Source organism: Cervus elaphus, chromosome 27 (genome assembly GCF_910594005.1).
Source record: "Cervus elaphus chromosome 27, mCerEla1.1, whole genome shotgun sequence".
NCBI classification, from domain to species: Eukaryota; Metazoa; Chordata; class Mammalia; order Artiodactyla; family Cervidae; genus Cervus; species Cervus elaphus.
This window is the reverse complement of record NC_057841.1, coordinates 27,289,518-27,315,785: the sequence shown is the minus strand read 5'-3', so window position 1 is coordinate 27,315,785 and position 26,268 is coordinate 27,289,518. Positions and strand designations below refer to the sequence as shown.

Below are 26,268 nucleotides of genomic sequence, written 5' to 3'. Positions count from 1 at the left end.
AGGACTCCCTGAGAGGAAGCCAGGTAGCCATCGACCATCCCCCAAAAGCCTATTAAACCATAGCTCTGTGGTGTTCCTATTTAAGATATCTTACCAACACTGTTGTCTCTGTCTTGCAGGGGCATTTACCCAAGTAATTTGCCCAGCATTACTCAGCTTATGAGTTAAGTCTTTCTCTGACTCTGCAGCCCCATACCTCACAGGCATTAAGACAGCTCTGCAGCCCCTGTTGTGCTGCAAGTCAGCCCAGTAGAGGAGGGGAATTCGAATAATTCAGGCAGTGGGTCAGACTCATTTATTCGGGGAGGTTGAGAAACCCTGGGAATGATGTCTAGTAAGTATCAAAAAGTGGTTCCCCTCAGCTGAATTTGGCTCAGAATCCTCTTTGTCAGGCACATTGTTTAAAACAGGAAACCTCACCAAAAAGTCCAGTTGCGTTTCTTCTCTTGAGTCATTACTCCCCTTCCAGTGGGTATGTGCTTTTGCAGTCCGCAGTCTACCCCTTGTCATCATCTTACCCTAGCCAGCATGGTCCAGAAAGCATTGCATGTTTTTCGGGGGAATGTCAGGAGACATGCAGCATGTGACGAGTGGCCGATGTGCACGTAGTTGCAGAAATATAGTTATATAACCAAACCAAACAAACCTTGAGCAGCTAGCTTCTTTATTTGCAGAATGTATGCCCTGCCGTGGGGGACTCCAAATCACTTTACTGCCCACCTCATGCACATAACAAACGCTGGAGTTCTACCGTTGAGAGTCATCCCAAACTATCCCAGACATCTCATTTAAGTCAGCATTGTTTTTTTCTCCTCTATCCGTATTCTGATCTGCTTGGAGGGTATTCCCAGTGTCCACAGCCAAATAAGTCCTGCTTTCTAGAAAATGAATTGGAATCTGCAGGGTATCCTAAAATGACTCACCCTAAAATGACTATGGATCTAGTAAACGTAATCAAGATGCCCTCTCTGATACCTGAATCCCGATACTCCTGAGTTCAGCTGCTAGATACTAGCATCATAGTAAACAAAGGCTTCCCAGTTTTTGCTTATTTGACCCTAGAAATGTTAGTCGGAATAGAAAATAATGCCTGTTTTTCAGAGGTAAGGCAAACAAAGTGTATATTTTTAATACACTTAGAACAGTGTTTTTTTTTTTATTGATTTTTACTGGAGTATTGTTGCTTTATGGTGTTGTGTTTCTGCTATACAGCAAAGAAAATCAGTTACATGTATACATATATCTCCTGTTTTTACAATATACTATCCATTTAGGTACCACGGAACAATGAGTAGAGTTCCTTGTGCTATGCAGTAGGTCCTCATTAAATATCTATTTTAATACATAGTATCAATAGTGTACATATGTCAATCCCAAACTCCCAATTCATCCCATCTCTCTTTCTCCCCTTGGTATCCATAAGTTTGTTCTCTCCATCTGTGTCTCTATTTCTGCTTTACAAGTAAGTTCATCTGTGTCATTTTTCCTGGATTCCACAGATAAACTGTGTTATACAATGTTTGTTTTTTTCTCTTTCTGACTTTATACGACAGACTCCAAGTCTATCCATGTCTCTGCATATGGCACTGTTTTGTTCACTTTTATGACTGGGTAATAGTCCATTTTGGGCTTCCCAGGTAATAAAGAATCTGTAGTAAAGAATCTGTCTGCTAATGCAGGAGACGCAGGTTCCATCTCTGGGTTGGGAAAATCCCCTGGAGTGGGAATGGTAACCCACTCCAGTATTCTTGCCTGGAAAATTTCATGGACAGAGGAGCCTGATGGGCTATAGTCCACGAGGTTGCAAAGAGTCAAACATGATTAAGTGACTGAGCATGCACACAATATTCCATTGTATGTATGTACCGCGCCTTCTTTATCCATTCCTCTGCTGATTGACAGTTGCTGCTTGTGTGTCCTGGCTGTTGTAAACAGTGCTGCAGTAGACATTGGGATGCATGTATCTTTTTATGGTTTTCGTCAGGGGTATCCAGGAGTGGGATCGTTGGATCATACAGTGGTTCTGTTTTTAGTTTTTTGAGGAACCTCCGTACTGTTCTCCACAGTGACTGTACCGCCTTACATTCCTACCAACAGTGTGAAAGGGTTCTCTTTTCTTCACATCCTCTCCAGCATTTACTGTTTGTAGATTTTTTTGATGATGGCTATTCTAACTGATGTGAGGTAGTACCTCACTGTAGTTTTGATTTGCATTTCTCTAATAATTAGTGATGTGGAACAACTTTTCACACACTTATTGGCCATCTGAATGTCTTCTCTGGAAAAATGTCTATTTAGGACTTGCACCCATTTTTTTCATTGGGTTGTTTGGTTTTTTGATATTGAACTACATGAGCTGTTTCTATATTTTAGAGATTAATCTTTTGTCAGTTACTTCGTTTGCAAGTATTTTCCCCCAGTCTGAGGGTTCTCTTTTCATTTTTTCTAGGTTTCCTTTGCTTCACAAAAGCTTTTAAGTTTAATTAGGTCCCACTTGTTTATTTTTGTTTTTATTTTCATTAATCTAGGAGGTGTGTCAAAAAAGAGTTCTGCCTGTATTTTCCTCTAAGAGTTTTATAGTATCTGACCTTAGGTTTAGGTCTTTAATCCAATTGAGTTTACTTTTGTATATGGTATTAGGGAGTGTTCTAATTTCATTTTTTACATGCAGCTGTCCCATTTTCCCATCATCACTTACTAAAGAGACTTTAGCAAACACATAGAAGAACTAAAGAGCAAAAGTCATTTCAATGGTAGGCATATTGGGACTTCCCTGGCATCCAGTGGTTAGGACTCCATGCTTCTACTGCATGGGGTGTGGGTTGTACCCCTGGTAGGCAGGCAATAAGAAGATTCTGCATTGCCACACAGTACAGGCAAAAAAAAAAAAGAAAGATCGACAAAGTTTTCATCACCTACAAGCATGCAATGTTGCATTTCAGTATTTTAGAACATGCTGTACCAAGAAATAATGTTCAAATTTCTAAGTAGGAAACATATATTCAGAAAAAATCATTGAGACCATTGAAATGGGCTCGTTATTGACTGACATTCCTTATCCCTACCTTTGCTCCAGCTTGACCATTTAAAATTCAAAATAGCCATGGGTTTTTCTTTTCTTTTCTTTTTTTAAAATTTTTTTTCCATTTATTTTTATTAGTTGGAGGCTAATTACTTTACAATATTGTAGTGGTTTTTGTCATACATTGACATGGATCAGCCATGGATTTACATGTATTTCCCTTCTCGATCCCCCCTCCCACCTCCTTCTCTACCCAATCCCTCTGGGTCTTCCCAGTGCACCAGGCCCGAGCACTTGTCTCATGCATCCAACCTGGGCTGGTAATCTGTTTCACCATAGATAATATACATGTTTCAATGCTGTTCTCTCGAAACATCCCACCCTCGCCTTCTCCCACAGAGTCCAAAAGTCTGTTCTGTACTTCTGTGTCTCTTTTTCTGTTTTGCATATAGGGTTATCATTACCATCTTTCTAAATTCCATATATATGTGTTAGTATACTGTAATGGTCTTTATCTTTCTGGCTTACTTCACTCTGTATAATGGGCTGCAGTTTCATCCATCTCATTAGAACTGATTCAAATGAAACCTTTTTAATGGCTGAGTAATATTCCATGGTGTATATGTACCACAGCTTCCTTATCCATTCGTCTGCTGATGGGCATCTAGGTTGCTTCCATGTCCTGGCTATTATAAACAGTGCTGCGATGAACATTGGGGTACACGTGTCTCTTTCAGATCTGGTTTCCTCAGTGTGTATGCCCAGAAGTGGTATTGCTGGGTCATATGGCAGTTCTGGGTTTTTCTTTTCATATTATTGATATCTTGGTTTATTTCTGTCCAACTGCTAATTTTTCTATAATAGAGTCTTAGCTCTAAGACTTAAGGGCAAAATTTTTGTTATTTTAATAATAATTTACCACAAACACTATAAAAAGACATGTCACCTTTGACTTTGTGGTTCTGGCTTCTAAGCCTCTGATTGTATCATCTCTTTTTTCTTTAATCAACATTTTCCAAAATACACCACCCCACCGTGCCTTTAAAAGAATATTTTTAAAATAGCTATTAGGATTGCCAAGGAAAAAATTTGAAATCTATGTAGACTCCTAAAAAAATGATCACTCTTTATATAGGTTTTAATTGCTTTGGGAAGTCTTACCTTACATAGTGGGCAAAGGTGGGCTTAATTATAATTTAAGGTACTGCCTTGCCTTATATTGTTTTATGTTGAATTGTAGGTTAATGTCTATAAAGTACTTGGAGTTCTTACACAGGGCTAGGGAAATGTATGCAATTATGTACACACCTTAATGAAAGAGTAAATGTTGTAAATATTTTATATAGCACATGAACTCTCATGAGGAGGATGGCATCTTTATCATCTTTGTATCTTCTGTCCCCCATGCCCCACCCCCCGCCCCTCCCCAAGTGGCTGGTACTTTATAAACTCATTAAATGTAAGAATTGAAGGGAAAATGTCTTCTATTATTGTTAGCAACAGTATCATTTATAAGAGATTTCCTAAGCTATTCACTTCCCCATCTGGTTTTAACTCTCATCTGAATATGCTCTCTCTCATTTAAGTGATATTTAGTTTTACACACCTGTAATTATTTGATTGCTAAATTTTATGGTCAACAAGTTGGACATTCAGGTAAAACACCTTGCACATAAACTAGTGTGGTTTCTGTCAGCCGGGGGATAGAGAGTCAATACAGCATTTCAGGAGACAGTGACAATTACTGGTCAAAGAACATTAATCAAGTAACTGAGATGTTATAAAATTGGTAGAAATTACACAGAAACCAGGAATAAAAAGGTTGGAGACTGTCTGTGGTCAGCCTTGTACCCTTCTGAGGAGTTTTAGCATTCCTGGAACCATGAATTTAATGTCTCTTCAATTGTGTATGCTTAAGCCCCTTTTTATTACGGGTAATTTTCTGCGTAAAACGATCAGCTAGATAAGCTGTATTTCAAAACTTTTCAATGTCTTTTTATTACATTACCATCACCACGGCCGATTCATTTATGAAACACAAAGCACTCCCATTTGGAGCAATTTATTCTCGTATCAATCTCCCCCACCCCCCCGACCCCCTCCCCGCCTGGATTTGCCAGAACGCCGTCATGTTCGTGTTCTGAAGGTTAATGCCCAAAGTCAAGCAGACAGGAGCCAAGTGCTGCAAGGTTTCCAAGATTAGGACTGATTCCCTTCACAGAAATAAATGATTCCTGCCATGTTCAGTGATTTTGTGCAGCGCTCCCCACGGCTGAGTGAGTGCATCAATACTGGAGTCCTTACCTGCCGCACATACTGATGACACTCGGTGTTAACTTGATTGACTGAGCAGCCCACTGGAGAGGACGCACCTGCGAGAGAAGTGCAGACACATATATTTTTATCCTGGTTGCGAAACATTTATTTTACATTTCTTTTCTTTGGGAGTCATGGTTTCCAATTCCATGGGCTCTCAAGCCACTGCTCGGGTGCCACAAACCTCCACATGCTGTTTGGTTTTCAGAATTCTCCCGAAAACGGTCTCAGGGTCTCTGCCCTCAGCCAAAGCCCGATTTTATGCTTTTGAGGGAAAAATGACAGGAAGGTGACGCTGAAGAGTCTTGACAAATGAGTGACTCTGTGGAATTTTAAGTCTGAAAGGTTCTATCTAGTGATAGACAAGTGGATCATTTAATTCAGTTATGAGAAATCATTTTGACTATATGTTTCTGTTCTGTTTTATTATCATGTTTTTGTAGGCTTTGAGGCAGCAGCAGAAGAGAAGAAATGGAGTCTCAATGATGGTAAACAAGACTGTCCCTCGTGTGGTTCTGACACCATTAAAGGTGTCTGATGAGCAGTCGGATTCGCCTTCAGGTAAAGAGCTAAAATATTCTGTGCTTGGCCAGTTACTTCCCGGAGGAGAGTTCCTCACTGAGAGAGAGATGTCATGAATTTTCTCTGAAACTGAATACTATTTCCACTTGAGGTTTCATTTAATTTTTTTTTTTTTCTTATGCCTTCAACTCTTTCCGTGATTCAAACCTAACAGGGCATTTTGCTCTTAAAAAAAAAGCAAAAGCACGTCTTGCTCGTCATCACAGGACTCCATTTGCGAATGTCAGTAGATGTAAGGAAATGTGTGGTACCGCTAGCTGGGTTTCCTTTGCTTTGGCTTTTGTGTGAGTGCTGAACTTGAATGCTGGACCACATGCTGATATGTAATGCCATCAAAAGCCGTTCTTCTGTGAGTGTGAATTTGTTTTGCCATCCTCTGCTGCAAAATCTAAGAATCGTTTATTAGTTTTTGTGTTCTGGCAGCATTCTTCTCACCTCAGTGCAGCCCTGACCTTTTCTTCTAATTTACCTTCTGTCACTTTTTCAGCTATGTACCATTCTGTTTATTATAGATTGATGTTTGCGTTTTCTCTTCCTGCTTCAGCGTAGTTATTCATAAAGGCATGATCTCTCCCTCTCTTCATCCTTCATCTTTCTGTCTTGGCCTTGCATCGTCTCCAAGTGGCATAGTATTGTTGAAGTGTATTCATATATTTTCACAAAAGATCTGAGTGTTTCTTTTAAAAGCTATCAGATCAGTGAATGTGTTTTTGACTCCACTATTAGGCCATCTGTTCTTGCTTTTTGTTCTGTTTGATTGATTTATTGGACTTTTCTCTTTATATCCAGTAGAGGAATCAGATTGTGGCCAAAGGCAGTGTATTAACTCTTAGAAAAGGAGATTATATCTATGGTTGGTAAAACAATTTGAGATTTTTCTTTTCAAGGACAGCAAGAGGAAGATAATGACATAATAACTATTTCCTCTTTTAGGATCTGAATCTAAAAATGGTGAAGCAGACAGTTCAGATAAAGAAATGAAACATGGGCAAAAATCTCCCACTGGAAAACAAACAAGTCAGCACTTAAAGCGATTAAAAAAGTCTGGTTTAGGTGAGTGTTCAGTTGACTATAACATTTCTCATTTTAGAGATTTAAATCTTGTTGAATGAAATAATAGGAACTTTCTTTTAATAGTTAAACAAGGAAAATTTTAAATCTTCCCAATTTATCTAAACCAAAAAAAAGCTGCTAAATAAGGCAACATATTACAATGGAATGATTTTAAGCATGTTGCTAAATTTGTGAATGATATTGTTGGACGGAGCAGAGGCTAAAGATAAGGGATTTAAAACGATATACGCATTCAAGCAATTATCTGCCAAGTCATGATTCAGTCTAATGTGCAGTGTTTTGTTCCTGCTACTGGGTTTCACTTTATTGGAATACACTGTACTGGGGGGAGGGGGGAAATGCAACTTTTATAAAGTGTTCATGGAACTAAAGAGTACACTGTTGGGATACGCTGCAGTAAAACTACTCTGCCTTGCTTTTCATCTTATGCTGCTTGAAATATTCAGTAGTGCTTGTCAGAAAACAGTGTGCAATTGCTGAGAAGTGTGGGAGACATACATATTGGGTCCTGCAAGTCAGCCCCAGTTTTCTTCTGAAGACTTCCTTCCTGATAACTTTTCATCAGGAAATCAACAGCAGCATTAGAGGGAAAAGAAATATGAAAATTGAAAAAGAGGAAAATGTACATATCCTAGGCTGAACATTAAAATTCTAGACCAAACCTGCCCTGTTGGATGTCTGGACCTAATGGCTTCATTTCTCTCAGTTATTTTATCTCTGAGTAAGGGTAATGATCATTGTAACATTTTGTAAAATGGTTGGTAGAAAGTACAAATTTATTGACCTGAACATTATTACTGGTTCTGCCACTTACTTTCTTGGCAACTTAGGGTAATTCTTATTTGCAGAGTTTATTTGTTTATAAAATTCAAGCAAGATTTTAACCCATGTATTTATTGATTGAGTAAAGGTTTATTGATTGCCAACTCTATACCAAGATTTTGTTAAATTCTGGGAACATGTTTTCAGTAAAGTCTTTGTAATAGGGTTTAGATAGCCTTATATCAGAGATCTTTGGGAAAACAGAATTTATTTTTGCTTCAAATTCTTTAAATATAGCATAATTATCTTTTTCATTGTTTCCAAGGCTAAATCATTTTATAGTTATTGTCTGGCCCCATGTGTAAGTTAGAGTATAACCATACCTACATATATATTGACATTTTCCCCCTAATCTTTGAGTTTCCTAAAGTATTTTAAGTAGCTTCTGAAGTTGAAAAGTGTAACGGGAGAGTGATACATAAAGAATATCCTAAAAAAGAAACAAGTCCCCCAAAACATCGTGTTATGATACCTTAAGTAATTAAAAAGTTAGTGAGCGTCTGTTAAATCTGTGTGCTACCAAACTTAGGAAAGTCAACACCATATTATGAGTTTAAGAAAATTCAAGGCACAAGGACCTCTTCATTTCTTTACTTAGCTGCCTTCAGGGGTGGGAGGTCAGCAAGGCTTGTACTACTCATATCAGGATCCTGTCAGATGCTCAAGTCTTCAGTCAGGATCTCTTGTTTTAATTGTCATAACCTAGGAATCCTGCATGCCACTAAACATCTTATACATAAACAAAATACAGTAAAGGTATTTTGGCTCGTTTGCTAGCAAATTTAAAAGGCGATAAAGGAAACCACCATGTTCTTTTTAACCTGCTTTTTGTTGGACTACAAAGTACTAGAAATAATGAAGCTACTTTAAGGAAGGAATGGAAAAGTAAAATCTTACCCACTCCCTGTATTTAATGCAGTGGTTTAGGTACTGAGGGGCTTCCCTGGTGGCTCAGTGGTAGAGAATTCGCCTGCCAATGCAGGAGACATGGGTTCGATCCCTGGGTGGGGAAGATCCTCTGGAGAAGGAAATGGCAACCCACTCCAGTATCCTCGCCTGGAAAATCCCATGAACAGAGGAGCCTGGCAGGCTACATTCCATGGGGCCGCAGAAGAATTGGACATGATTTAGCGACTGAACAACAACTAGATACTTTGCCATGTTATCTCATTTACTTCAATTTTGTACAGTAGGATGATTTTTATTTTGCACCTGAATAAACTGAGGGCCAGAGGATGAAGGAGGTTGTCCATAAATGACATAGCTAAAGATACAAGCCAGGGGCCGGCTGGCTTCCAACATCTAAACTGTTATCTGGGGATATGTTCTGAATGTCTAGTCTACCTAGACCTGTGGGCACCAATGAAAAGCAACATAGCATCCACGGTGTGGTGAGCCTGCCATGGGCGTTAAAATGTAGGGACACTAGTTACACACACAGGGAGAGCTAGCAGCTGACGGATTTGCTGGAAGGTGGGATTTAAAACAAGTCATTTAATGTAAAAATCTGTCCAAAGTTACCTGAAGTTGGTTACTAGGAAGGAACTCTGGCTGACTGACTAACCCAGCAACCAGCTGAGGACAGTGGCTTCTTTTGTGCAAATGAAGTCGGTAGTACTGATTAAGCCTCCCGTGTATGCCCAGCACTACAAAATGAGAAGTGAAAACATGTCAAAGGAAAGTTAAATGGCCTTAACTGTAACCATCTCCAGATAGTATCCCATGCCTCTTTTAGGAAGTGATGTTTCTGATGTTCCGTGACCTTAGGGATCTTTTAGAGTAAAAGATTCTGTGTGCTGTGCAACATTGTGGAATCAGGATGGTTTTTTTTAGGGTGGTTTTATTACTTCATATATATATGTACATTTTGCTCCCCAGTCTTTGCCATTAAGTTTTTACTTCCTTAGAAACAGTGACTTCCCATCTATCTTTGTAGTACTTTTTGCACCCATTATATCTCTCTCATTTAGTAGGTGTTGAATACGTTTCCAGCGAGTTATTTATAAGTAACAGGATGGCAAGTGAATTTGTCTTGATGAGTGAGGCATCCTGTAGTTTTCTGCAAGGTAGGGTAGTTACTTTTATGTAGTTGAATAAGAATGACCCTGTGCTTCTTGGGGAATGTCTTTCTTTGTTGAACCGACACAGGGTGAATGCAAAACCAGATGAGCCCACCCAGCTCCTTAGCCAGCCAGCCTGAGAGTCATCTGCTTCTCCTACCAGTTAAGACCTCTAATTCACACAGTTTTAGAAATGTAACTTTAACCTTCTTTGTCTTCTCTATGGAGAGATAGCTATATAAGTCCTAGCCTGTTGAAATCATTCTGAATGAAAATAAATGCTCTAAGTCTATTCTACCTTCAGCTGGTAATTCTGAAATTAAATCCAGTCCAAATTAGACTTCAGATTGTTAAATCTAGAGTTTGATCCTCATTGTTAGATTATCCTCACAGGACATAAAATACTCCTAGTTGTCCCTGAATGCTTCTTTTTGGTCTTTGGCAATTACTTCATTTGTCCAATAGCGGAATATTCACCCTGTCCAAGGTAATAGGTTTCAACAGGATCTTGGAATCTAAATGTATGTGGCCCAGGACACAGTGAATCCCAGTGTCTCCCGAGGACCCTGCAGTAAAGGACGGGCCACAGTCCAACCGTCCTCGGGTTCCTTCCCAGGGCAGCTTTCCGGGGAGGGTTAGGAGCACACAGTAAAGCAGTCGTGGTGGTGGTGGTAATGGTGGAAGAGTGATAGTATTATAGTGGTAGTAATAATAAAGCTTCAGTGTCCCTCAGCTGTTCCGGTTCTGATAGTGATCTTAAAATTCTTATGAGAAGTATTGATACATCACTCAGCTTGGGAACCCACTACTTTTAGCATAGATTTTTTTTTTTTTTCTGTTTTATCTTATTTGTTCTTGGCCAGGGTTTTGTATAAAAATTATAAGGCTATTTTCTCTGAGTAGCTCTCTGGCTGAGTAGACATAGTAACGTGGGATACTCTGAGTGAATGCAGTTGAAAAAGAAAATGGAGCTAAAGAGTATTTCTCTGATGACGTTACATTAAAAAACAACCAAACCCTTGTTGGTCCCTCTCCCATTTCTGAATCATGCATGGTAGAAAATACTAATCTGACATGCATGAAAACAAACTTAACAATATCTACAAGGGCCCTTTTATTATCTCAGGGCTTGAAAATTAGTATAGTCTTAGACCACCAAATGACTAGGTGGAAAAACCACATCAGTGAGATGTAAGGTAGGTTCTGACTGAAAATGGAGTTTGAAGTATGTGGGGTTTTTTTGCCTAATCAGTTGTTTTAATGTCCTTTATCATTATCTTGTTGGTGGTTTAGTCGCTAAGTCATGTTCAACTCTTGTGACCCCATGGACTGTAGCCCTCCAGGCTCCTCTGTCCATGGAATTTCCCAGGTAATAATACTGGAGAATGTTTCCATTTCCTTCTCCAGGGGATCTTGCAGACCCACAGATCGAATCCAGGTCTCCTGTGTTGCAGGCGGATTTTTTACTGACTAAGCCACCATGGAAGCCCATATCCTTATCTTAGCAAAGGATAAAACTCATATAAAACCTCACCTATGGAGTTTTCTGAGAGATGGATTATGAAATTTACAAAAAATTATTAATGATAATCTTTCTTACCACTTTTTTGGTATTAATTTCTTGTATATTTCCATAACTGAAATGAAAGTTCCTTGAATTAGAGGTCGTTGACCTATACCATTTATAATTATGCTTCATCCTAGTCACACAGTAGGAGTTTAAAAAGTGCTTGCTAAACAAAACCAAATTTCTAATGGATGTCTCTGAGGGGATTTTAATAAATGTCCTCGCTGAGCCCAACTTCTGGGATTCATTCCAGTATATTTTATTTGGTTTAATCTTTTTGTAGTGAAGAATTACAACTTTGCTGGTTTCATAAAATGTTACATATTTTTAAAATAAATTAATGCAGGAAAGTAAAAAAAATTGAATAGTAACCCGAAATCATGTCATCAGCAATAACTTTCCCTGTTGTTTTATAAATACTATTTGACATGTCCTAATGGGTAGCCATAGTCAGAGGTCATCTTAGAAAAACCGAATTATACCATTTCAATTAAAAATACTAAATTTAATTAAGTTTGGGCCTGAATAATAGAAAAGAATGGAAGTAAAACCAAAAACAAAATGGCTAAACATTGCCACAAGATGTATTCATATCTGAAAGTTCTCTCCAAAGCTGTTAAAATGTGACAGACTGAAATAGAAGTGATAATTTTTTTAACTAGTCAAACTTTGGATAATATATTTTGAAGGAAGGGGGGAGATAATTGCACTTATAGTCCCTCTTAACCTCCATGTTTTTGTTATGTTATTTTTTAAATGGGCTTCCCTGGTGGCTCAGCAGGTAAAGAATCTGCCTGCAATGTAGGAGACCTGGGTTCAGTCCCTGGGTTGGGAAGATCCCCTGGAGAAGGCAGAGACTACCCACTCCAGTATTCTGACCTGGAGAATTCCATGGACTGTATAGTCCATAGGGTTGCAAAGAGTTCATCAAGGTTATTAACATTTTAAAATCTTTTTTTTTTTAAACCATAATCCCTGTTTGTCACTAACCTCATGGTACTATATTGTAATTGAGTCAATGCTCCCTGATAGAATTTTTACAGTCTCTTCATTTTGTGAAGGGTCCTCAGATTTAGGTTGTAGATGGCTAGATTTTGCCCATTGATAATTATTTTTTCTTTAGACTTCACTCTTCAAAAGCCTACTTTTCTTCACTGAGCTCTTTCAGAATCTATTCCTTTGTAATTTTTTTGAGACAACGAAGAACTCTTTGATTTTGAACTCTTTCTGTATTTCTTTGGGCAGTTCTTGCAACATAAGGCTTTGGTCTGCCTCTTTGATGGGCTCCTTCCCTCTGCTTTAGTGTATCTCCTGTGGACCTTTTATGCACTAATCCTGTGGGGTTTCCCTTCTGGAAAATAGAAAATTTTAAGCCAACAAGAGCTCCAGAGTCCGCCGCCTTTACTCAGGTTGATGCTCTTCAAACTCCCTTTGGTTAGGATAATTTCCCTGACCTGGATCAGACGCTTTCCCATGATTTTGTCAACTCCTAATGTTGTCTTCTGTAGTATAGACACTTAGTGTGGCAATTTGGCAATTGTCCCTTCTCTTTGCTTGTGTGGACTTCAACTACTTTATACTCTCTGTAAGTTTAAGTTTAGTCGCTCAGTCATGTCCGACTCTTTGCGATCCCATGGATTGTAGACTACCAGGCTCCTCCGTCCATGGGATTTTCCAGGCAAGAGTACTGGAGTGGGCTGCCATTTCCTTCTCCAGAGGATCTTCCCCACCCAGTGATCGAACCCGGGTCTCCCACATTGTAGGCAGACACTTTACCATCTGAGCCACCAGGGAAGTCTTATACTCTCTAGTGTCCAGGAATTAAACTCTAAGATAACTGCATCTTTTCTTCCTCTGATTAGTGTAGGGAGGTGAGGTACCAGCTTTGATAAGATAAGACAGGTATAAGATAAGATCAGATATAATGAGCTTGTTCTTAAGCCAATTAAGAGTAAGTATGTTAGGATAATTAAAATGGGATTAAACATCCTGTGTGGCAACAAATTTAGCAATAAGTTCATCTGCACTTTTTTCCGAGATTATAATGAATATTTTTGCTTAGATGGACATCTTTGAAATAGATCTTGTTTTTTGATTCTGTCATAAAAGCCTATGTACCTCTGAATCTTTCTTTTTTCCCCTTTGATGCTCTTAAATATTTTGAACCATGCCAGATAGTAACAGACAGCATAAGTTTGACTTCTCACATTGTCCATAACATGTTTCCAATTTTACAATTTTCCCATTTCCCCAATACTCCCTCCCAAAGTCACCCTTGGTAAATGACCCCAACTTCCTCTCATGGAGAGTAGTTCAACCATTGATTAGAATTAAGCAGATTCCTTTTCTATATTTTCAACATTTCTGTGTCTAAGTTCTACCTTTGCCTCCCCTGTTGAGAAAAAATAACTTCTTCCTAATTCCTTTCTCCTGGTAGTCTATTTTATTTTCCTGTGAAACACTTTAAATATGTAGAAGAATAAAGATGCTAATCAAACATACATCTGTATCACTTTGACTTCACTCCTAACAAATGTCATGAGTTTTTTGGGAATCCTTTAGATTTTTTCTTTTTTAATTGTTGTACATTTTTGTGTTTATAAGTGAGATTGGCCACAAATTCTCTTTCTCGTATTATCCTTGTATGTCCTTATTTTGAAATAGAAGTTATATTAACTTCATAAAGTAAATTTAAGAGCTGTCTTTCTTTACCTATTCTCTGAAATATATATATAAGATAAGTGGTGGGAGAGTTGCTTGATGTATTGGTAAAATTAGTCTTCAGAGCTGTTTGTAATATGTGATGTGTGTACACTTTGAGTAGGAGGGTTTTCTATTTATTTTACAAGAATTTACACAAATTTATTGAGGTTTGCTATTTTTAATATAATTTGAAAATTTGTGAACTTGAAATATTTTAGTTTATCTGGTGTTGGCTAAAATCATAGTAGTATGCTTTTTACACCTGTCTCAGGTGGCACAGTGGTAAATAATCTGCTTGCCAGTGCAGGAGATGCAAGAGATACAGGTTCAATCCCTGGGTCAGGATAATTCCCTTAGGAAGGAAATGGCAACCCACTCCAGCATTCTTGCCTGGAAAATTCCATGGACAGAGGAGCCTGGTAGCAGTCTTAACACGACTGAGCATATGCACACACATACTTTTTTAAATCTAATTTTCATTGTAATTATATTTGCCTTTGAATCTATACTATACCTCAAATTATGTGCCTACCCTTTATTCCTATTAATGTTTATTTAAGCCATCTCTCATTAGAGGCATACCTATTTTATTAATGTTAATGTGAAAAATCCTTTTTCTGTTCTTGATGGTTATAATTCTTCTATTTATGAATATCCATTCTGCTTCTTGACAATCCTTCTTCAGTTTTTATTCTATAGTTCATTCATTAACTTCTCGATTTGCACACTCAACTCTTGAATTTTCAGTATTTTTTCTACTCTTAAATATGCACAATTTATCTTTAAAACCAATTTAGCTGCTTTTTACACATTTTGGCATGTCACTTAGAATCTAAATATTTTGTAATTTCCATTACTTAGAATTACTTAGAAGTTTGCTTCCAAGTTTCCAAACATATAATGGGTGTGGGAAGACCAGAGAGTTGCTACATTTCTGTTATTGATATCTAAGTGTACTTCTTTGTGGATAAAAAGATAAGATTTTCTATTATTCTTCAGTATTTGTTGAGACTCACTGGTCTGTTTTGGATGTTTTTTTTTTAACTGTTCCTTGAGTGCTGACTGAAAAAAATGCCTTATCTCAGTTCAGTGCTGTATGTTAAATTCATTGGCTTAAGATTGATTATAGAGTTTTTAAAGTCCTCTGTATTCTTAAGACAAGTTTTTTACCTGTCATCTCAATCACTCAGTCATGTCCAACTCTTTGTGACCCCATGGACTGTAGCCCAGCAGGCTCCTCTGTCCATGGGATTTCCCAGGAAAGAATACTGGAGTGGGTAGTCATTCCCTTCTCCAGGAGATTTTCCTGATCCAGGGATTGAACCCAGGTCTCCTGTATTGCAGGCAGGTTCTTCACCATCTAATGTCTGATAAAATATGTTCAGATATCCCACTAGCATTATAGAGTACCAATTTCTCTTTTTAATTCTCTCAATTTTAAAGTTTGAATGTTATGCAGTTTAAATGGATGCAGGCTTAAGGTCATTGTATTTTCCCAGTGAATTATTCATTTTATACCTAAGGAGTTACTTTCTTACCCCCAAAAATGTATATATATTTTTAAAGCTTTGTTTATCTTTATCTGATGTTAATATTGTGGTATTGCTTTTCTTCTTGTGTTGAATGTCTGCCTGCTGTTTTGAGTTTTTTTCCTCATTTTCTTCTATTCATGTGCTCTTTAAGTGTATCTCTTGTAAGGCAGCATATAATTGGATTGTGTTACTTTTAAAAACTAATATGAAAATCCACTTGTATATTTTTTTATTGTGTTGGGGGACTTAATGAAAATTTTTTTTCTCCTTTTATGACTTCATGTTATTGAGTTTTCTTTCCAGGAATTTATTTGGAAGTTCTAAGTCTTTTATTTTTCCCAATGGCACCTACAGACTCTACCTATAGAGTTTTAACAAAGTTAAAAACTAGATGGTATCTCTCTTCCCAAACAGTGCCAGAGTTATTCAGAGTCTCAATCCAGTCACACTGTATCATCTCTCATGCAAGTGTGTACTGTTTTCTTTTTCTTTTTTCCATTTTAATTCCTGTTAGTTTTATTTTCAACTGTTAGTATTTATTTGGAGTTATATCTATTCATCTTCTAGTTTTTTATTACTTCTGCAACCTACCCATTCATTCTTTGAGTTAATTTCTTTGTTAAAAGCATGCACTAGTGATTTTTCAGCATGATTCTCTAAGGGATTATTGTTCAGTTGCTAAATTGTGTCCGACTCTTTGTAACCCCATGGATTGCAGTACTCCAGGCTTCCCTGTCCTTCACTATCTCCCAAGTTTGTGCAAACTCATGTCCATTGTGGAGAAGGCAATTGCAACCCACTTCAGTACTCTTGCCTGGAAACTCCCATGGACAGAGGAACCAGACTGCAGTCCATGGGGTCACAAAGAGTCGGACACGACTGAGTGACTTCACTTTCACTTTTCACTTTCATGCATTGGAGAAGGAAATGGCAACCCACTCCAATGTTCTTGCCTGGAGAATCCCAGGGACAGCAGAGCCTGGTGGGCTGCCGTCTATGGGGTCGCACAGAGTCAGACACGACTGAAGCGACTTAGCAGCAGCAGCAGCAACAGCATGTCCGTTGAGAGAGCGATGCCATCCAGCCTTCTCATCCTGTTGCCCCTTTCTCCACTTGTGCTCAACCTTTCCCAGCATCACTATCTTTTTCCAGTGAGTTGGCTCTTTGCATCAGGTGGCCAAAGTATTGGAGCTTCAGCTTCAGCATCAATCCTTCCAGTGAATATTCAGGGTTGATTTCCTTTAGGATTGACTGGTTTGATCTTCTTACAGTCCAAAGGACTCTTCAAGAATCTTCTCCAGCACCACAATTTAAAAGTGTCAGTTCTTCAGCACTCAGCCTTCTTTATGGTCCAGCTCTCACATCTGTACATGACTACAGAAAAGCCATAACTTTGACTATATGGACCTTTGTCAGCAAAGTCATGTCTCTGCTTTTTAATACACTGCCTAGGTTTGTCATAGCTTTTCTTCCAAGAAGAAAGAATCCTTTAATTTTGTGGCTGCAGTCACCATTCTCAGTGATTTTGGAGCCCAAGAAAATAAAATCTGTTACTGTTTCCACTTTTTCTTCATCTATTTCCATGAAGTGATGGGACCAGATGTCACCATTTTAGGTTTTTTTAAATGCTGAGTTTTAAGCCAGCTTTTTACTCTATTCTTTCACCTTCATCAAGAGGCTCTTTAGTTCCTCTTCTCTTTCTGTCATTAGTGTGGTATCATCTGCATATCTGAGAGAATTTCCATTTTGGATAGTACTGAAAATATTCTTATATCATTGCTATCATTGCCATTTAGAAGGACATTTTTGTTAATGAAATTCTAGATCAAAACTTATTTTCTTTTGGCCCTTTGAAGATATTTCATTGTCATCTGTTATTTATTGGTAATACAATTCCTGGGTCTTACATTGATCTCTTTGCAGGTAATCTGTTTTTGCTCAAAATAATTTCAAGATATTCTTTTTATTTTTGATATTTTGCTGTTTCAATGCATCAAATGGAGGAATGAGTATTTATCCTTTTTGTGATTTGGTATGTTGCTTTTTCTGAGGACTCTTGTCATTTATTAGTTCTTAAACTTGGAGAAACATTTGCTCTTCAAATATTGCCCCTCTGCGATCTGCTGTGTTTTTTCATTCTCAAACTCCTATAAATGTGCATCCTGACTACTTAATCTATTCCCTGTATTTTTGCTCTATCCTGCATTTTTGACTCATTTTTAATGCTGCGTTCCAGATATTTTTATCAACTTTATCTAGACCTGGTGCTATTTTGGGTTAAATAAACAGATGGTATTGAGTGAAGTAGACGTTACGAAGATTAAAGACAACTAAGGCAAGATAGAAACGCAAAGAAGCTTTGGAGATTTTCTTCTGAAATATCACTACGCTGAAAAGAGACACAATTAAATACATTATCAAATATATATATACCTTCAGTATACATTATATGTGTGTGTACAGGTGTATGTTTTCCCAATGTATAGTGAATTCATACCTCTTGCTTATTTATCACAGGACACTTGAAATGGACCAAAGCTGAGGACATTGACATAGAAACCCCGGGATCTATTCTTGTCAACACTAACTTGAGGGCATTAATAAATAAACATACATTTGCTTCCTTACCTCAGCATTTTCAACAGTACCTCCTGCTTTTGCTCCCAGAAGTGGATAGGCAGGTAAGTAGAAGTTTCAGACATTTGATATCAGTTACCAGTTATATCATTATGAAGTAGCAGGTCTGCTATCGAAGATGACTGATACCTGAGTGGATGGTTTTGTAATAATCTAGTATATTTATGTAATTTATATACTTATTGCTGGCATTAGTATGTTTGCTTAATCTGCCAAAATAGACTCATTTTTTGTTATCACTAGTGAGCCAATTCAAATTTTAAAATATAGCACACTGCCATAGAGTGGAAACAACAGACCTACCTACATTGGGAAGGAAAAACAAAGAAATCAAACGTTCCATTATCAAATAAATCTTTGAAATAACTGCTCCTTTGCCCTGAGGGAATATTGAAGTGCAGCAATAAAAAGCCAGGGTTTCTAAGAAATTATGTAAATGTTTTCATTCTCAACTCTTTCCAAAAAGCATTTAAAATTTATATTTGGAGTTGGCTTCTGAGAGTCTATCATCATGAATATGATTGCCTATAAATAATCACCTTTTTATCTTTATTTTTAGTTGAACTGGAAATGCTTTAAGTGTATTTTTGTATTTTTGAAAAGTTTCTAAAATAAGGAAGTACAAATATAGACTCATAATAGCAGGCATCAATCATCTTCTAAAGCTGTTTCCTTTGAAAAGAAAAAAATACTTCATCACATAAACTTTTATTAAATTTCACAAAAATTATTAAATGGTAACTAAGGAAACATTTCCTTGCAATTCTCATTTCAATAAGGGTTGACACTCTATGTAATTTCCAGTTGATGGACATATTATGCATGTGTTTATAAATTTGCATCTCAAAACTATAGACACATCCATAAATTGATATGCACAAGGTTGATTCAATATTTCCATATTATTTTGAACAAATATTCTTAGCTTTTTATTTGATTCCATTTTCTGCTAACTTACCAACCCTTTCATACATACTTAAAATTTGATGAGCTGCTGTTTTTACCATTCTTTTGTATCTCTTTGGTGGATATTATTGTTCATTTTAGAAAAATACTATTTTGATTTTTGTGCATTTTTGTTTGAAAATTTATTCAGTATTTACTTCTGAATATAATACATATTTGGTGCTTTGGAATAATAGAAATACAGTAAGTGCCTATTACATATTTATTGAATCAGTGATTAAATACACTCTAGTTGGATACAGAAGCTATATTCCTAAATAATGAAAATATGAGTTAGAAACAGGTGAACTTAGAGAGAAAAGCACAAAGTAAATTGAACTTTTATATGTAGAAGGGAAAAAAAAATCACAGACAATTCAAGATCCTTGAATTGGGCCTAGAAGTATAGGCAGAATTTGAATAAAATAGATGGAGATGTGTTTTATGTGAAATATTCAAATATACAAAATCAAAAGCAAATTGTGAGCAGAGTCTGGATTATAGGAACAACAGTACCAATGTGTCTGGAATGACAAATTAGAAGTCAGTTTTAGAAGATGCCTTGAGTATAAGGCTAAAGAGTCTGAACAGTGTTCTGCTGTGTTTGCAGTGCAAAGCCACTGAGGGCTTTTGAGCAGAGCTGTGTAATAAGATCACTACTTCTTAAGGAAATTATTCTGGCAATACTGAAAAGGGAATGTTAGAGATGGGAAGTATGAAAGTGGAAAGGGTTGTTAGAAAGTCGTTTTAGTTGTTCCAGAAGGCAAAATGAGGGCTTGAATTTGAGGAATAGCGTTGAACTTGAAAAGGAATGTGGTTTAGCTGCTAAGTTGTGCCCAGCTCTTACAACCCCATGGACTGTAGCCTGCCTGGCTTCTCTTTCCTTGGGATTCTCCAGGCAAGAGTACTGGAGTGGGTTGCCATTTCCTTCTCCAGGGAATCTTCCCGACCCAGGGATCAAACCCAGGTCTCCTGCATTGCAGGCAGATTCTTTACCAACTGAGCTACAAGAGAAAAGGAGTAGGATAATGCAGTTACCACTGCCACCATCATCCAGTGACAGCAATTTTACATTTTGCCAAATAACACTTGAAGCAGGATGTCGGGAGAAGTCACTGATAATTCTTGGGTTTCAAGTTGGTATGACTGAGCATTGTGTTCAGGTATTTGGAAAAACTTTGTTTATTTGGGGGACAGTGAACTTATTAGCTATACAACTATTCCCTCTACTTCAAGTTATGTGTGGTTTATCTTGTTTGCAGTTCTACCTCCTGTTGCTGGAATGAGATTCAGCATATATAAAATACTCACATCTTTTTACAGTGAAGAAATGACAGATTGTTTTAGTATTAACCAAATATTTCACTAACCCAGAAGGCCACTCTAAATAAGTCTAATATTTAAACCAACCTGTAGCAATCTCTGTTACTCAGTATTTTCCAGTCACTGTGAGGCATATAAATGAATAAGGCACAATATCTGTCCTCAAAGAACACGTAGTTCATTGGGAAATTATGTATTCAAGAAATATTTACTGAGCATGTATTATTACTTTGCTAAATACAGAGGCTTCAAAAATGAATCTTGCAGAGGAATAGCAGGTGGAGGAGAAAGACAAAGCTTATCCTGAAATATAGCTTCCTGTTTACTAGGAAAGAAGTCTGATAACTGGATAGATCTGTGGGAAATTTAGCATAAGACCAGGCAGAGTCCCATAAATAGAAGTATAAAGAAAGTCCTCAGAAGGCAGAGAGAGTGAAGAACTTTAATCTGAAAGTAGTACTGAAGAAGATTTTATGATGAAACAGATGCTTAACTTGCACCTTGAAGGTGTTTTGTAAGTAGTGTCAAGAGAAAGTGCACATTACAGAGGGAGAGCTTGTCGTTTACAAAGACTTGCTGTGTGTATGGTAGGATGCTGTGCTAAAGGACAGCATGGTCTACAACCTGGAAGACTTGGTTGCAGAGTCAACTCTTTATAACTTTTTCCGAAACCAGGGCATACTCAAGAGATTTCTCAAATGAGAAGCAGCAGACATAAAATAATTTAAATAAATATTTTAGTGCCTGGACCTAGGGCAGGAAAAGAAGATCCAAAGGATAAATAAAGTCAGTCCTTATTTTCTCTTAGGAGCCAGTAGCCCTGTAAATAATGTATTGGTCAGGCAGAAAGATAAGACCCAGGGAGACTGGGTAAGCGATAAAGACAGTAGTTGAGATAAGAGATTAAGAGTCTGCTTTGATTTATGTCATCTAGTGTTCTGCCTATGTTTTCCTCTAAGAGTTTTATAGTTTCTGGTCTTACATTTAGGTCTTTAATCCATTTTGAATTTATCTTTGTGTATGGTGTTAGGAAGTGTTCTAATTTCATTCTTTTACATGTAGCTATCCAGTTTTCCCAACACCATTTATTGAAGAGGCTGTCATTGCCCCATTGTATAGTCTTGCCTCTTTTGTCAAAAATAAGGCAATCATAGGTGCATGGGTTTATTTCTGGGCTTTCTGTCTTGTTCTGTAAGTCTATATTTATGTTTTTGTGCAAGTACCATACTGTCTTGATGACTGTAGCTTTGTAGTATAATCTGAAGTCAGGAAGGTTGATTCCTCCAGCTCCATTCCTCTTTTTCAAAACTGATTTGGCTTATCTTTTGTGTTTCCATATGAATTGTGAAATTTTTTTGTTCTAGTTCTGTGAAAAATACCACTAATAATTTGATAGGGATCATATTGAATCTGTAGATTGCATTTGGTAGTATATTCATTTTCACAATATTGATTCTTCCCATCCAGGAACATGGAATATTTCTCTATCTGTTTATGTTGTCTTTGATTTCTTTCATTAGTGTCCTGTAATTTTCTGTGTACAGTTCTTTTGTCTCATTAGGGATGACATAAATCAAAGCAAGATCCACTATGACCCACCTCCTAGAGCAACAGAAATAAAAATAAAAGTAAACACATGGGACCTGATTAAATTTAAAAACTTTTGCACAGCAAAGGAAACTATAAACAAGGTGAAAAGATAGCCCTCAGAATGGGAGAAAATAATAACAAATGAAACAACTGACAAAGTTGGATTAATTTCCAAAATATACAAGCAGCTCATACAACTCAATATCAGAAAAACAAACAACCCAATCAAAAAATGGGAAAAAGACCTAAACAAACATTTCTACAAAGAAGACATACACATGGCTAGCAAACACATGAAAAGATTCTCAACATAGCTCATTATTAGAGAAATTCAAATCAAAATTACAGTGAGATATATCACCTCACGTGGGTCAGAATGGCCATCATCAAAAAGTCTACAAACAATAAATGCTGGAGAGGGTGTAAAGAAAAGGGAAAGCTCTTGCACTGTTGGTAGAAATGTACATTGATACAGCCACAATGGAAGACGGTATGGAGATGCCTTAAAAAACTAGGAGTAAAATCACCATAGGACCCAACAGTCCCACTCGTAAGCGTATACCCTGAGGAAACCAAAATTGAAAAAGACACATATATCCCGTTGTTCATTGCAGCACTATTTATAATACCTAGAACATGGAAACAACGTAGATGTCCATCAACAGATGAATGGATAAAGAAGCTGTGGTACATACACACAATGGGATATTACTCAGCCATAAAAAGGAGCGCATTTTGAGTCAGTTCTGATGAGGTGGATGAACCTAAAACCTTTTATATAGAATGAAGTAAGTCAAAAAGAGAAAGATTAAATATTGCATTCTAATGCATATATATGGAATCTAGAAAAATAGTACTGAAGAATTTACTTACAGGGCAGCAATTGAGAAACAAACATAGAGAATAGATTTATGGACATGGGCAGAGGGGAGGAGAGGGTGAGATGTATGGAAAGAGTAACATGGAAGCTTACATTACTGTGTGTAAAATAGACAACGGGAGTTTGCTGTGTGGCTCAGGAAACTCAAACAGGGGCACTGTATCAACCTAGAGGGGTGGGGTGGGAAGGGAAATGGGAGGGAGGTTCGGAAGGGAGGGGAGGGGATATATGTATATCTATGGCTAACTCATGTTGAGGTTTTACAAAAACCAAAATTCTATAAAGCAATTATCCTTCAGTAAAAAAAATTAATTAATTTAAAAAAAGAGAGTAAGGGTTTGACCTGAGGCATCAGGTCTTGGAGAAGAAAAGAAGGGACTGAATTCCCTGCATATTTTCAACCCTGAAGAGTGGGAGTAAATGACATGGCCTGTGGGGTGGGTTTGTAGAAGGTCTAGAGGCAACCGGAGATGCTATCTAGGGTATTTGGGAGGACAGGAAGACTCTGTGGCCCCATCTACATTCAACATTGAGAAATTGAGAACTGTGTCTCTGCCCTGCTGCAGCTGAGCTCAGCCCTCACTCCCAGCAGCAAGGAACAGGCAACTGGATGCAACAAGCTTCCAAAACTGCTCTATTTTTGTTCAGTTTATAAAAATCCAAAAGGAGGTGAACATCACCATTTTCTGGGCCAGAAGGAGTAGGAAAGGCATGGAAATGTGAATCTGATTACACAGATTTACTTGAGTCATTGGAAGGTAGTGCAGTTATGTGAAATTTCATTTGTATGAAAGCCTGATTTCACATATTTTTACAAAATTTGAAATTCTCAGCTTTCTTGTCTTCTTCGTTTGACTGCCCAGGTTACCGCCTGAGTTCTCCCCTGAAGCAGTCCTGCAGGCTCTCCTATTCTGGGTCATGTGAAGCCAAAGTGTAATTCATTATGACACCTTTAAAATAGGGAAGCTGGGTTCCCCATTTATCATTAAGCCAGCCTTTTTGGTATTTTTTTTTCCATGTTTGTACTTTTCCTTTCTTTTTCTAGAGGACTGTTTATCTTAGATTACGTATTTTACATATTCCTAGTTGTTTTATGACCTTGTGACATCTGGTTTATTTTAATTTTACCTTGCACACATTAGGCTGCAATTAACAGAAAACTGAACTCAAACTTACTTAAATGTACAGGGGGTTTATTGGCTCAGGTAATTGTAAGATGGAGGTCAGAGTAGGCTTCTAGTGTTAGTCCAAGGATTCAGTTATTATCACAGGCCAGTTTAACTGTGTTTAAAGAATTCATTTAAAAAAATCCTTTCCCTTGTAGTTGGCGCTATTCTAAACCTGAATCCCTTTGTGGTGAGAGGGCTACCTGAATTTTTAAAAACTGGGTATTTTTCTATTGGTTCACATTCTTAGGGAATATATTTGAAGCCATTTACCTCAGATTGGGACTTGAACCCATATGCTGGGACTCCAGCCCAGCTAAAACCCAGGGTGGGACCCAAACCCACGTGGCCAGGACTTGAACCCAGCCCAAACCCACGGTGCCGGTTTCAGGACCTGATGGAGCTCAGGTTCTTGATGTCTCATCACAGAAAAAATTTAGTGAGAGACAAAGTGATAGGTAAGACTTGGATTTTTTCAGATTCAGGGAGAAGCACACTCCACAGAGAGAGTAAGGGCCATTTCAGAGGGTGAGTCTGGAGAGAGTGTGAGCCATCACAGGGTGCAGAGTCTGGTGGCCTTGAAATGTGGTGTGGTTAGTTTTTATGGGCTGGATAATTTAATATGCTAATGAGTGGGAGGATTATTCCCACTCATTAATTTGGGGAAGGGGTGGAGATTTCCAGGAATCGGACCCACTCCTTGGTCTTTTGACAGTGCCTTGGAACTGTCTTGAAGTGTCTGGGTGTCATTTAGCTTGCTGATTGAGAATCAAAGTCTAGTCAAAGTCTACTTGTCTGCCATCTTAGGCCCATTTGATTTTAACTGGTTTATGTTGTGTCCATGGACTGTGTCATTCCTTCATAAGTTGTGCCCTGCCCCTTTCCTTCCTATTCCATATTGATACTTCTGTCCTAGTATTTCAAAAACAAGTCACATGAATGGTACTGTATGGATCACCTGTCCACTTAAACACTGACTCCAACTGGGGGGAAATGGAATATTCAAATTGGTTTAAAGCAACCAGGCCTATTCTTGAACTTTAGAGTGCTCATCATCTCCAAAAGTAAAATAGTGCACTGTGAGGAATTCAGGAATACTTTAGAAATTTGGTTTTTAGGAAGCTCTGTTAGAGGCTGTGCAGTGGGGGTTTGGGGGGAACGTCAGCTATCATTGTTCACCATAATAGGGTAGGTATGGAGTTTTATTTTTAACGTGTTGGGTTGAAATGCTTCTATTATAGGAAACATCCAGAAATGATTATGTATTCAAGTTTTGTAACTGGAGAAAATGGAATTAATGATTACAGTCTACATAGATTATAGTGTCAGCTATGGGATTTGATGATACTGTGAGATGTCATAATCATTCCAGAAAAAGACATATATTTGTGAGGAAGTGCATATTACAAAGGGTATGGGAGGAGCCAGGGAATAGATCGAAAAACAGCAAATCTATGAGATCATCAATGAGGAGATTATGTGCAGGCAGTAGTGTCAAATGGACTTTAGGAGGTCACAGGGAGTAAGTGGGACATCTTTTCTTCATTCCTTTAGATGCATCTTCTGCCTCCTTTGCTCTGCTTTGCTCCAGGAGGCTGTCTGTAGAGACTAATGTATATATGGACTACTGCATCAGCAAGAACGATGCCTCTGTCTTCCTTTGTTTTTAATTTTGCTGTTGTTGTTCAGTTGCTAAGTCGTGTCCAATTCTCTGTCACCCTGTGGGCTGCAGGATGCCGGGCTTCCCTGTCCTTCACCATCTCCCAAGAGTTTGCTCAAACTCGTGTCCATTGAGTCAGTGATGCTATCTAACCATCTCATCCTCTGTCTGCTTTTAATCTTCCCCAGCATCAGGGTCTTTTTCTATGAGTTAGTTATTCGTATCAGGTGGCCAGAGTATTGGAGCTTCAGCTTCAGCATCAATCCTTCCAATGAATATTCAGGATTGATTTCCTTTAGGATTGACTGATTTGATCTCCTTGCAGTTCATGGGACTCATCAGAGTCTTCTCCAGCACCACAATTTAAAAGCATCAATTCTTTTTTTTTT

At 37.8% G+C, this 26,268-nt stretch overlaps 1 protein-coding gene across 16 annotated transcripts in view; it reads left to right on the top strand.

Moving 5' to 3' along the window:
* ASXL3 (ASXL transcriptional regulator 3) overlaps nt 1–26,268 on the top strand; it is a 189,979-nt gene that overhangs the window by 96,914 nt on the left and 66,797 nt on the right. For all 16 annotated transcript variants that reach the window (XM_043889021.1, XM_043889020.1, XM_043889028.1 and 13 more), the window contains 3 exons: nt 5,782–5,899; nt 6,854–6,973; nt 18,196–18,359. In XM_043889021.1, coding sequence (XP_043744956.1) covers nt 5,782–5,899; nt 6,854–6,973; nt 18,196–18,359 — 402 coding nt within the window. The remainder of the gene's footprint in view (nt 1–5,781; nt 5,900–6,853; nt 6,974–18,195; nt 18,360–26,268) is intronic.